The sequence below is a fragment of the Podarcis tiliguerta genome (genome assembly GCF_965153285.1).
Source record: "Podarcis tiliguerta genome assembly, chromosome: 13".
Classification (NCBI taxonomy): Eukaryota; Metazoa; Chordata; class Lepidosauria; order Squamata; family Lacertidae; genus Podarcis; species Podarcis tiliguerta.
The window spans coordinates 48,960,948-48,974,786 of NC_139546.1; the positions used below are offsets into that span (position 1 = coordinate 48,960,948).

Here is a 13,839-nt window from a genome sequence, read left to right on the forward strand (position 1 = left end):
TAGAATCCTAGAATTGTTGGAAGGGATCCTGGGGTCATCTAGTCCAACCCCCTGTGACACAGGAATCTCAGCACGAAACGCCCTCCCCAATTCTGTTTGAAGCCCTGCTTCGTTTTGCAAATGCTCTAGCAATTTATGATTACATCATTATATGCCCTGCCTGGTATTGCCGACGCTGTGTAGATCTTTTATTGCTGTTTATTTGTTTTGGTTATGCAAGACTCCGTTTAATAAAGGGATTAAAGAGTGTGTCACCCTAAGCGTTCTGCGTTGTGCGGAAGCAGCATAAGCAGCGGGTAGCTGGCTGCACGTTCCTCGCTTTGGAGAAAACATATACGGAGGCTCCATTTCCATAGCTTTCCACCCAAAAGATTCTAGCCCTCAGGGCGTCTTATGCTGTGGGCACACAAGTTATTTAGTTGCAATTCCTGCATCGCAGGAGCTTGGACCCGATGACCCTCCACCCCCATCGTTCAGCCCGGACGCTGAGATCCAGCTCCGAGGGCCTTCTGGCGGTTCCCTCCCTGCGAGAAGCAAAGTTACAGGGACCCAGGCAGAGGGCCTTCTCGGTGGTGGCACCCTCCCTGTGGAACGCCCTCCCATCAGATGTCAAGGAAATAAACAACTACCTGACTTTTAGAAGACATCTAAAGGCAGCCCTGTTTAGTTTTTAATGTTCGATGTTTTATCGTGTTCTTAATATTCTGTTGGGATATTATTGTTGTTAGTTATTTATTATTATTATCCTGTTCTCACAGTGGCCAACCAATTTGCAGTTGCAATCAGCCTGTTATTTGCAATCGCAGCCTGTCCATTAGTGCTGCAACTTGGTGTTTGGTGCGAGTTTTGCAATCACAATTTGCGGCAGAATCCATCCCAAGTTTGGACCAGAACTGAAATAATTCTTCCTTCCTTCCTTCCTTCCTTCCTTCCTTCCTTCCTTCCTTCCTTCCTCCCTCAACAGGTGGAGGAGCACGAAGTCTTTTGTGACCACGACCTGGGCCCGATCCTGCTGATCCACCTTCACAAGGGCCCTTACTCCTTCTTCCCCGAGAACAGCTGGTACTGCAATGCTGTTGAGGTGACATCTCCGCATGGTGAGGTCTATCGCTTCCCCTGTTACCAGTGGATAGAGGGTTACTGCACCAAGTCCTTCAGAGAAGGAGCCGGTGAGTATTCCTCACTCCCCATTCCCCTGCCCTGAATATCCTGGCACTTGCTGGAGAGGCAAGGTCCCATCCCATAATAACATCAACAATTCATCCTGAAATGAGGTTTGAAATTCAGAATGAGACTTTGTATGTTTGCTTGCCTGCTTTATTTTTGCAGACAACCCCCCCCCAAAAAAACCCTCATTTTAATCAGATGTACCATATTTTTTGCTCTATAATACGCACCAGACCATAAGACGCACCTAGTTTTTGGAGGAGGAAAACAAGAAAAAAAATATTCTGAATCTCAGAAGCCAGAACAGCAAGAGGGATTGCTGCGCAGTGAAAGCAGCAATCCCTCTTGCTGTTCTGGCTTCTGGGATAGCTGCGCAGCCCGCATTCGCTCCATAAGACACACACAAATTTTCCCTTCCTTTTTAGGAGGGAAAAGGTGAATCTTATAGAGCAAAAAAATATGGTATTTATTTCATTTTTACCTCCCGTTGAGGACCTCATAGCAGGATGCATGGGTGTGATTGACAGGGCCAGCTCAGCTGTTTGTTGCCATCCCATTAGACTCTTCCTGCATTCGTTTATGGCTTTTGTTGGGTAGGTGAGGGAATATATTAACTACATTTGATCCCTCTTCAGACCCATGTGCGTGGGTAGAGACAGAGGAAAAATGCGGCCGCAAGCCTTTTTCAAAGGACAGGGCTTTTTGCAGACTCTTTCACAAGAGAAAGCCCTATCGGCAGAGTCTAAATCTCATTTTAAGCAGTTTAATTGAAAGCCTAGAGATCGGCCGTTAGGCTGGTCTCCCCCTTTTGTTTCCCTGTTTATCAAAGAAACAGGCTACAGACTGGAAACTAAGTTTATAAAATGTATAGTTGACTCACAGTCAAGCATTTGTCCTTAGCAGCGACAGCAGTAAAAAGTAACACAGTTAAAATACTTGCATTTATGGTGAAAACAGCCTCAGGCATGTTTGTGATGCTTTGAGCAGAAGTCCACTATCATGGCTGGTTGTAGAGAGAGAAATACAGCTGTACCTCAGAAGTAAAATAGAATCCACTCTGGAAGTCTGTTTGACTTCCGAAACATTTGACTTCCAAAGTGCGGCTTCTGATTGGCTGCAGGAGGTTCCTGCAGCCAATCGGAAGCCGGAGAAGCTCCATCGGATGTTCGGCTTCCAAAAGAACGTTTGAAAACTGGAACACTCACTTCCAGTTTTCGATCGTTCGGGAGCCGAAATGTTCGACTCCCAAGGCGTTTGGGAGCCAAGGTACGACTGTACGTCTCTGCTTCTTCCCACCCAGGAGAGGAGGGGAAATGACATCACACAGAGCCTTCTCTGCCAATTACATTTCTATGGTCTGAGTCGGCTGCAATACAGCTCTATGGTCTTAACCCTTTCACACGCTAACTAGCAAGAACGTGCATTGTTAGATTTGACTGCCTATCTCCCACATCCGTAAGGATGTGTAAAAAGTGGAGAAATGTGAAAAATTGGGGTAAGCCAGGGAAAGTGTAAAAACCACTTGACCTTTTTCTTCCTTTTGTGTACAGCCAAAACTCCAGCGGACGACACTCATTATCTCCAGCGGAGGCACCGCCGTGAGGAACTGGTGCTGAGTCATACAAAATATGGGTGAGTAGAGAACAAATGTACAGAGAGACTTACCTACCTACCTAGGACGGCCTACTTCGGACCGTCGTACCTACGGGACCGCCTCTCCCAGTATGCCCCACGGAGAGCCTCAAGGTCCATAAATAGCAACACCCTAGTGGTCCCGGGCCCTAAGGAAGTTAGATTAGCCTCAACCAGAGCCAGGGCCTTTTCAACACTGGCCCCGACTTGGTGGAACGCTCTGCCTCATGAGACCAGGCCCCTGCAGGATCTGATTTCTTTCCGCAGGGCCTGTAAGACAGAGTTGTTCTGCCTGGCCTTTGGTTTGGAGCCAATTTGATCCCCTCCCCCTCTTTCTTTTTCCTTTCTCCTCCTGTGATGAGGCTGCATTTTAATATTTTAATGTTTCAATATTTTAATGTTGTATTTTAATCTTCTTTTTAAGTTGTATTCATTCAACTTGTTTTTATTATTGTTTGTTAGCCACCCTGAGCCCGGCCTTGGCTGGGGAGGGTGGGGTATAAATCAGATTTATTATTATTATTTCCTACCTTCATTCCTCAACAGGTGGAGGAGCAGCAACAGTTGTTGTTGTTCTTGTTTTGCAGGAGGTAATCTTCTGCCTTGGGCACTGGCCCTAATATCCGAGTATCTTCATATCATTACACATGTTAATTTTGCTATCATAGTGTTTGAAATCTAACTACCCAGAACTGTCCTTACATGATGGAGAAGATGGTCAAACCTGAAGGCCACATTCACTTCTGGGAAAACTTACGGCAGCCACTTTTTCCTTTCCTTTCTTTCATAAAAATTATACACCTCTTGATTGTAAAAAAACAAACAAACCTCAAAATGGCATACAAAAAGATAAGGCAATAAAACCAAGATTTACAACCCTACTGTTACACATACAAAAGTTAAAATACTAAAACAGATTAAAGTTATCTGTTGGTAAAGTAAAGGTAAAGGGACCCCTGACCATTAGGTCCAGTCGTAGCCGACTCTGGGGTTGCGGCGCTCATCTCGCTTTACTGGCCGAGGGAGCTGGAGTACAGCTTCCGGGTCATGTGACCAGCAGGACTAAGCTGCTTTGGCGAACCAGAGCAGCGCACGGAAATGCCGTTTACCTTCCCACCGGAGTGGTACCTATTTATCTACTTGCACTGGTGTGCTTTTGAACTGCTAGGTTGGCAGGAGCTGGGACAGAGCAATGGGAGCTCACCCCATCGCAGGGATTCGAACCGCCGACCTTCTGATCGGCAAGCCCTAGGCTCTGGGGTTTAACCCACAGCCTTGTCTAAATAAGAACATTTTTAGCAGGCACCGGAAAGAGTAAAGCGAAGGTGCCTGTTTGATCTCATGAGTTCCAAAGTGTAGGTGCTACCACATGAAAGGACCTAGTTTTTACAAATGCAGAAAACGGGTATTGTGTGGCACCTGTAGCGGTGCCAGTTCTGCCAATCAACGTGGTAAGGCAACCTTGTAGGTGCATGTGGTGGGCGGGACCAGAGGCAAAAGTGGGTGGGGCCACAAATTAAAAATGTGCCTTTGTAGAGTTTGCCACACACACTCCCACAGCCCTCTTTGTCCTTCTCACGGAACGACGATTCCCAGAGCGGCTTAACAGTCAATCCCTCTTCCCAGGCAACTCTAGGAATTGCAGCTCTGTGACGGGAACAGACAGGGGCATAACTGTCAAGCGTCCCTTATTTGGCGGGACAGTCCCTTATTCCAGCTCCATGTCCCGCTGCTGTCCCTTATTGATGATGTCCCTTAAATAAGCTACTGAAGTTAATGGGGCCCTTTCTATGTCCAGCTGTCCTTTGTCAACAACAAATTGTTGCTGTTTTTTGTGTTGAATATATGCTCTATGGTAATTTATGGACCTAATAGGTATCTAAAGCCATTTGCACGCAACAAAATATGTATTTTATCAAAGTAATTGTTGATCCCTTACTTTGGCTGCTGATCCTTTATTTTCGAGGCTGCTGGTCCCTTATTTTCAAATCTGTAAGTTGACAGCTATGGACAGGGGTCTCCTAACAACTTTCAAGATCCTTAAGCAGCCACAGTTCCCAGGATTCCTTTGGGGGGAAGCCATGACAGTGCAAAATGACATCCCAGTACTTTGAATGCAGAGTGCAGATGGGGCCTGACAACGGGCCAAATCCTGCCTTCCTTCAAACAGCCGTCATGCCCACCATCAGGCAATTCGTTCTGCACTCCTGTTATGTATTCAGTGGTCTGTGTTTGCCTGAGCTTGAGTCTGGATTAAGGATTCTGAGCTCCTATGTTCTGATTCGACACATGATATCCAATCACAGAACATTTCAGGATTAGGGCCTCTGCCATTGGCCCTTGAACTCTGAGTCGTGATTCGCAGTTTGGAAGTTTAGACAGCCAATCACGTTGGGAGGGGGAGTGGCCCCAGGCTTTCAGAAACGCATATAAGCGGTTGCTTTGCCTCTGTTTCCCAGTTACAGTGGTACCTCGGGTTGCATGCGCTCCAGGTTACATACGCTTCGGGTTACAGACTCCGCTAACCCAGAAATAGTGCTTCAGGTTAAGAACTTTGCTTCAGGATGAGAACAAAAATCGTGCTCCGGCGGCGCGCAGCAGCAGGAGGCCCCATTAGCCAAAGTGGTGCTTCAGGTTAAGAACAGTTTCAGGTTAAGAACAGGACCTCCGGAACAAATTAAGTACTTCACCCGAGGTACCACTGTAGCCAGACAGTCTCTGTTTAAAAGCATGATGGGCAGGGAGGGCTGATTCTCAGAACAACTTCACACTCCTTTTTTTTTATATATATAATAATATTTATTAGTGGTTTTATAGTTACAAAAGAAAAAAGAGAAAATTATGAGAGAGGAAAAAAACAATAAAAAAATAACAAACAGTACATCAAAAATAGAAAGAAAAAACAATACATCAAGACAACAAGAAAAAACAAAAACCTTTAAAAACACATCCAATTTCCATATCCTTATCTTTCATTTACTTGTTTCCTCGACTTCCTCACACCTCCCTTTTTTTGTATTCTAGTTCAACTTAGCTAATTCAGCAAATCCTTTCCCACTTTCTCAATTTTTTGTTCTATAATTTATCTTAACAACTTCACACTCCTGTGCAGTCTCAGCTCCCAGCTTCTCATCTGTATCCCTGGCCTTGTCCCTGAACCTTGAAGCTGCTCTCCTCGTGTTTTGATCCTTGCTGCATCTCTGGGCTTTTTCCCGCTCTTCACTCGTTGCTGAGCCTGCACTGGAATAAAGCCTGGCTACTTGACATACGAGAAAGGGCGCTTGCCATGATTCTTGGGCAGGAGACTGGGACAGGTGTAGCTTAAAGCAGTCGTCCAAATCCTTTCCTCTACATCTTTTGCCCTAATCGGCACCATCAGACCCACAGGGGACTTGAAACCACATAACGCTGGACTTATATTTATTAGAACGTCCCAGGCTTTTCTCCTATGAGCCATAGGAATGGCAGAGGTGCAAAGCAAATGGGCGACCTTAAAAGGCAAGACCATAGGTAGGTCAACTAAGGCCCGGGGTCCGGATGTGGCCCAATTGCCTTCTCAATCCGGCCGGAGGATGGTCCGGGAATCAGCATGTTTTTACATGATAATAATAATATAATAATAATTTATTATTTATACCCCGCCCATCTGGCTGGGTTTCCTCAGCCACTCTGGGCGGCTTCCAACTGAATATTAAAAACAACACAGCATTAGACATTAAAAACTTCCCTAAAGAGGGCCGCCTTCACTTAATTAATTAATTAGTTGTCTTTTAAAAGTAAAATAGTTGTTTACAGTGGTGCCCCGCAAGACGAATGCCTCACAAGTTGGAAAACCTGCTAGACGAAAGGGTTTTCCGTTTGCAGAGGTGCTTCGCAAGACGAATTTCCCTATGGGCTTGCTTCGCAAGACGAAAATTGACGAAAATTCTTGCGATTTTTTTTCGCTCCAAAACCCCTTTTTCTGAAGCGCTAAGCTGCTAAAAGCATTTTAGCAGCAAAACCGCTAATCCCTTAAGCCTTAAAAAGCCGTTTTTAGCCCTTAAACTGTCAATAGCGCTAATAGCGCTAATCCGCTAATGGGCTTGCTTCGCAAGACGAAAAAACCGCAAGACGAAAAGACTCGCGGAACTGATTCTTTTCGTCTTGCAAGGCACCACTGTATTGCCTTGACATCTGCTGGGAGGGCGTTCCACAGGGCAGGCGCCACTACCGAGAAGGCCCTCTGCCTGGTTCCCTGTAACTTGGCTTCTCGCAGGGAGGGAACTGCCAGAAGGCCCTTGGCGCTGGACCTCAGTGTCTGGGCAGAACGATGGGGGTGGAGATGCTCCTTCAGGTATACAGGACCTGTACATGAGTAGAATGTGTGCTTTTATTTAAAATGCATCTCTGCCTCCCGGCATTCTGTAGGAATTTCTCATTGGCAAACACAGTTCACAGGACTGCCTGGCCATTGTTCATTCGTTCTCCCTCTCTCTATCAATTTATCTACACAGGTGGAAGGAATACATCCCAGGAACTCCATATTGTGCCGATATCGATACGGACATGACGATGGAGTACAATATCCAGTACTCTTTCCCCAAATCCACTGCCTTTTTCGGACGTGGGACCCTCGCGTAAGTCTTGCATAACCTGCCAGCACTTCTTTCTTTCTTTCTTTCTTTCTTTCTTTCTTTCTTTCTTTCTTTCTTTCTTTCAACATCTTTATTGAAAGTTCAAAAAGTACATAATTATATGCGCCCTAAACATAAAGGTATAGGGACCCCTGACCATTAGGTCCAGTCGTGACTGGACTGGGGTTGCGGTGCTCATCTCACTTTATTGGCCGAGGGAGCCGGCGTACAGATTCTGGGTCATGTGGCCAGCATGACTAAGCCGCTTCTGGCGAACCAGAGCAGCGCACGGAAACGCCGTTTACCTTCCCGCCGGAGCGGTACCTATTTATCTACTTGCACCCGAGAGTGCTTTCGAACTGCTAGGTGGGCAGGAGCAGGGACTGAGCAATGGGAGCTCACCCCGTCACGGGGATTTGAACCGCTGACCTTCTGACTGGCAAGTCCTAGGCTCTGTGGTTTAACCCACAGCGCCACCCGCATCCCATGCCCTAAACATGGCAAGACGTGAGAAAAAGAAAAAGAGAAACCCGTGTAGAAGGGAAAATAAAAGGGGGGGGGCTATATTTTACAAGGTTGTTATTGTACTTCACCAGATCTCAACCTATCACACTATTTGTAAGACTGGATTCCAAATATTGTTGTGTTTGTCCATGGCAGGTCCACGTTAAGTGCAAGTTGTTCATATGTTGCGAGCTTGTATACGTCTTCAATCCAATCGTAGAAGGGAGGCGCATTTTTATTTTTTCCCAGTTTATCAGTATCAGTCTTTTTGCTGTGGTGAAAGCACAGAGAGTCTACTCGTATGGTCCTTTTGTAAGGTTCCACATGCTGGGTATATACTGTATTTTTCACTCTATTAGACGCCCTGGACAGTTGGACGCACCTAGTTTTTAGGGAGGAAAACAAGAAATAAGAAAGGAACGCAAAGCATCCTGAGCTAAGAGGGAGCGCTCCTCCATTTTCACTCAGGAGGCTTTGCAGGGCTATCCCTGAAGCCAGGAGAGCAAGCGGGATCAGTGCGCACCGATCCCTCTTGCCCTCCTGGCTTCAGCGAAAGCAAGCCTACGGGCTTTCCTCCCGCAAGAGCCGTGCACTCTTTAAAGGGAGTGCGGCTCTTGGGGGCTTTTGGCAAAAGCCAGGGGCAGGGATGGATCCTGCTTGCTGTCCTGGCTGCTGTCCTGGTTGTGTGCAGCCTCTCCGCCGGGAGAGGCTGTGCGCAGCTAAACAAGAAGCCAGGACAGCCAGCGGGAACTCTGTGATCCCGCTCGCTGTCCTGGCTTCCTCTTTAGCCGCGGGCAAGCCTTCATCCCCTGCCAGGGAGAGACTGCACATGGCTAAGGCTCCCCCAAGAGCCACGCTCCCTTTAAAGAGCACATGGAAGAAGAGAAGAAGAAGAGTTTGGATTTGATATCCCGCCTTTCACTCGCTTTAAGGAGTCTCAAAGCGGCTAACATTCTCCTTTCCCTTCCTCCCCCACAACAAACACTCTGTGAGGTGAGTGGGGCTGAGAGACTTCAGAGAAGTGTGACTGGCCCAAGGTCACCCAGCAGCTGCATGTGGAGGAGCGGGGACGCGAACCCGGTTCCCCAGATTACGAGACTACCGCTCTTAACCGCTACACCACACTGGAGTGTGTGTGCAGCTCTTGGGAGCTTTTCCCGACGAGGGAGTCAGGAAAAGTCCCCAAGAGCGGCACGCACTCTCCATGCGGCTCTTTAAAGGGAGCGCTGGCAGAGCCTCCCGCCTGCATTCGCTGCATAAGACGCACACACATTTCCCCTTACTTTTTAGAAGGGGGAAAGTGCGTCTTATAGAGCGAAAAACACGGTAGTTCAAGAGGACATTTTGCTCTGCAAATGTACGGTTGTTCCGTACAGTTCTGTTGATAGTTTCAGTTACCTTCTGCCAAAAAGTATCTGAAGAAATGTGCATGCACACAGAAGCTCATACAAATAACAAACTTAGTTGGTCTCTAAGGTGCTACTGGAAGGAATTTTTTTATTTTGTTTCGACTACGGCAGACCAACACGGCTACCTACCTGTAACTAGAACTTAGAATCATAGAATCCTAGAGTTGGAAGAGACCACAAGGGCCATCGTGTCCAACCCCCTGCCAAGCAGGAAACACCATCAGAGCACTCCTGACATATGGTTGTCAAGCCTCTGCTTAAAGACCTCCAAAGGAGGAGACTCCACCACACTCCTTGGCAGCAAATTCCACTGTCGAGCAGCTCTTACTGTCAGGAAGTTCTTCCTAATGTTTAGGTGGAATCTTCTTTCTTGTAGTTTGGATCCATTGCTCCGTGTCCGCTTCTCTGGAGCAGCAGAAAACAACCTTTCTCCCTCCTCTATGTGACATCCTTTTATATATTTGAACATGGCTATCATATCACCCCTTAACCTCCTCTTCTCCAGGCTAAACATGCCCAGCTCCCTTAGCCGTTCCTCATAAGGCAACGTTTCCAGGCCTTTGACCATTTTGGTTGCCCTCCTCTGGACACGTTCCAGTTTGTCAGTGTCCTTCTTGAACTGTGGTGCCCAGAACTGGACACAGTACTCCAGTACTGCCAAAAATCTTTCAATATAGGACAATGAAAAAACATATGTTTTAGAGAAGCATTGCCCCTGTTTCATCTCCAACAGTTAGATACAATAGATAGCCCTTTTTAAAAGAAACGTAATTGGGCCCAGTATATTGCAAATATTATTTCTTGTTGTATGAGCCTGCGAGCACTTCTTAAGCTGGAGATGACTTCTGCAAAGGAAGGTTTGATCTCCCCTGCTAGTCAAAAATATGGATTCAGTCTTGGGCTGGTTGTTTTGATTTCTTCAAGGCTCTTATGCCGCTGTGAGATACTTGGACCTCGGCTTGGTTGTTGAAAAAGCTGCGTACAAATATTAGAATATAACCTATTCATGCAGACAGTAGGAGCGCTTTTCATTGATGGGAAACAAAGTCTAGACCCAGTCTTATCAACTCTATTTATTTATCAAACATGCTTTTATGCTGCTTTTCAATAATTTAATTTTCAGAGCAGTTCAGAATAATAACGACAAAGTACAATCCATTAAAAGCAATAAAATGCATAAAATAAAACACAATTTAACAACCGAAAGTTCAACGGTAGCAGGATAAATCCTCAATACCTATAAGCCAACAAAGGTATTCTTTTTCAAATATTTTATGTGGGTCTCAAAGGAAACAAAGGTAAGACTTGGGATTAAAATTTCCTCAAATCTTTGGAGCTGACCATTGTTATGGCTGTCCCCTCTCTGACATAATAGTAGGTACAGGGATCCATATTTGTCTTGGGATCGTGGCCGGGGTGGGTGGGTAAGGATGCTGTAGTCATTTGCCCCTCACTGGAATCCTGATCCCCCACACTAGATCACAGCACCCAAAATGGCTGCCGAGATCTCGTGAGAAAAAACGGGATGTCCTGTTTTCTCCCGGGGTGCTTGGAAGGTATGAAGTTGGTGGGCATCACTGTTTCTTGTGGGAATGAGTTCCGTAGTTGAACAATGCAAGATGTGAAGAAAACCTTTCTTTGGTCTGATTGGCCGCCTCCCTTTGCACAAGACCTTGGACAGCAGCTGCCAGCCAGAGTTGGCAACACTATGGTCTGACTCTGCGCACAAGGAAGTTTTGCTCAAGGGCAGATGTTCCTCCTCTGTAATGGCATGCGTCTTCCTTGACAAGTTCTCTTTCCGCATCTCCTCCTCAGGCTGTTTGAGGCCAAAATGAAGGGCTTCCTGGACAAGCCTTACTCCTGGGAGAAGCTTGAGGACATCCGCAAAGTCTTCTGGTTCTACCACACCCCTGCCACAGGTCAGTGAGGGCTGAGGAAGCTGCCTCTCTTCAAAGCATGAGAGGTCCAGAGCGTGGCAATATGAGAACGGGCCTTTTCGGTGGTGGCTCCCCATTTGTGGAATGCTCTCCCCAGGACGCCTCTCCTGGCACCATCATTGATGACTCAGAAATGACAATCCAGAATGTGGCAGCTGGACTGGTGGCTGGATGTGGCTGCTGGCACCACATACAACACGGGTCCTAAGAGATCTATATTGGCTCCCAGTACGTTTCCAAGCACAATTCCGTGTGTAGGGAATTGAAAGCCCTAAATGGCCTTGGCCCAGTATACCTGAAGGAGCACCTCCACCCCCATCGTTCAGCCCCCTAAGGTCCAGCTCTGAGGGCCTTCTGGCGCCTCCACCCCCATCGTTCAGCCCGCTAAGGTCCAGCTCTGAGGGCCTTCTGGCGGTTCCCTCCCTGCGAGAAATGAGGTTACAGGGAACCAGGCAGGGAGCCTTTTTGGTGGTGGCGCCCGCCCTGTGGAACACCCTCCCATCAGATGTCAAGGAGATAAACAATTCTGCAACCTTCCATAGACATCTGAAGGCAGCCCTGTTTAGGGAAGTTTCTAATGTCAGGTGTTTTTCTGTGTTTTTGTATTCTGTTGGAAACCGTCCAGAATGAGCAGGGTATTATTGTTATTGTTATTATTATTAGCACTTCTTTTCCACCAGGCTTTCAATGATCTCTGTCTCTCCTTCTTCCCTTCTCCAGAGTATGTGTTCAGGCACTGGAAAGATGATGATTTCTTCGGCTACCAGTATCTGAACGGAATCAACCCTGTGTTGATCCGGAAATGCACCAAGATCCCAGAAAACTTCCCTGTGACCCAGGAGATGGTGGCCGGGCCTTTGGGAGAATACACTACCCTCAAGGAGGAATTGGAGGTTGTTCATTGCTCTCCTTCTTATTGGCTGTATCTCAAAGCCACATTCATATGTGTGTGTGCGTGTGTCCCCTTCTCTATGCATAAAGGTAAAGGGTAAAGGGACCCCTGACCATTAGGTCCAGTCGTGGCCGACTCTGGGGTTGCAGCGCTCATCTCGCTTTATTGGCTGAGGGAGCCGGTGTACAGCTTCCGGGTCATGTGGCCAGCAAGACTAAGCTGTTTCTGGCGAACCAGAGCAGCGCACGGAAACACCGTTTACCTTCCCGCCGGAGCGGTACCCATTTATCTACTTGCACTTTGACGTGCTTTCGAACTGCTAGGTGGGCAGGAGCAGGGACTGAGCAACGGGAGCTCACCCCGTCGCAGGGATTTGAACCGCCAACCTTTGGATCGGCAAGCCCTGGGCTCCGTGGTTTAACCCACAGCGCCACCCATGTCCCTTCTCTATGCATATATATGTCTAAAATATCCACAGCCCACCTCTCTAGTAATAGTATCCAAGGGAGCTAACCAAAATAGCTCTAAAGAACCAAAAATGGTGTCTTCACCAGAGGAGTATTGAAATATACTCAGAGTCGAAAGTGGATTTCATGGTCTTTATTCAGCTCACAGTGGTGAGGAGGAATGGAAGTTCCCCAGAATGTCTGCTTTATATACATTATTTACACAATGGGCCCCACGTGATTGGCTAATTCCAGGATTCACCTGTAGGCCAATCAGGTTGCGGATTCACTTCCACCTGGAGCTGGATTGGGTGGCTCCTGTGGACCAATCATACTGCTGCATTCTGGACCCTATTGTGCTAGGGCCAACCAGACTGCTGCATTCTGAATCCTATTGTTCTAGGGCCAATCAGACTGCTGCATTCTGGACCCTATTGTTCTAGGGCCAATCAGACTGCTGCATTCTGAATCCTATTGTTTTTGGACAAGTCAGACTGCTGCATTCTGGACCCTATTGTTCTAAGACCAATCAGACTGCTGCATTCTGAATCCTATTGTTCTAGGACCAATCAGACTGCTGCATTCTGAATCCTATTGTTCTAGGACCAATCAGACTGCTGCAATCTGAATCCTAATGTTCTAGGACCAATCAGACTGCTGCATTCTGAATCCTAATGTTCTAGGACCAATCAGACTGCTGCATTGTGAATCCTATTGTTCTAGGACCAATCAGACTGCTGCATTCTGGACCCTATTGTTTTAGGACCAATCAGACTGCTGCATTCTGGATCCTATTGTTCTAGGACCAATCAGACTGCTGCATTCTGGATCCTATTGTTCTAGGACCAATCAGACTGCTGCATTCTGAATCCTATTGTTCTAGGACCAATTAGACTGCTGCATTTTGGATCCTATTGTTCTAGGACCAATTAGACTGCTGCATTTTGGATCCTATTCAACTCAGTACATAACAAGTATGATGCAACTTTAGTCCAAAATGCTGGGCTGGGCTGACATCAGATGGGATTCAAACTTTCCTCCCTTCTCCAACCCGCTCCAACTCTGTTTTTCAGAAAGGAACCATCTACCTAGCAGATTACAAGTTGCTGGAGGGCATCCCTACCATCCTGGTGAACGGCAAAGAGCAATACATTGCGGCCCCTCTGTGTTTGCTGCACCAAAAGCCTTCTGGAGAAGTCATTCCTATAGCCATCCAGGTAACGATTTAAAAACAAAACA

General features: G+C 46.9%; 1 protein-coding gene across 1 annotated transcript in view; it reads left to right on the forward strand.

The window, feature by feature from the left end:
- The window catches only part of LOC310662913 (polyunsaturated fatty acid lipoxygenase ALOX15B-like), a 43,772-nt gene that overhangs the window by 14,013 nt on the left and 15,920 nt on the right, over positions 1-13,839 (forward strand). The window contains exons 2-7 of the mRNA XM_083410276.1: positions 965-1,169; positions 2,718-2,799; positions 7,293-7,415; positions 11,141-11,244; positions 11,983-12,155; positions 13,674-13,817. Coding sequence (XP_083266402.1) covers positions 965-1,169; positions 2,718-2,799; positions 7,293-7,415; positions 11,141-11,244; positions 11,983-12,155; positions 13,674-13,817 — 831 coding nt within the window. The remainder of the gene's footprint in view (positions 1-964; positions 1,170-2,717; positions 2,800-7,292; positions 7,416-11,140; positions 11,245-11,982; positions 12,156-13,673; positions 13,818-13,839) is intronic.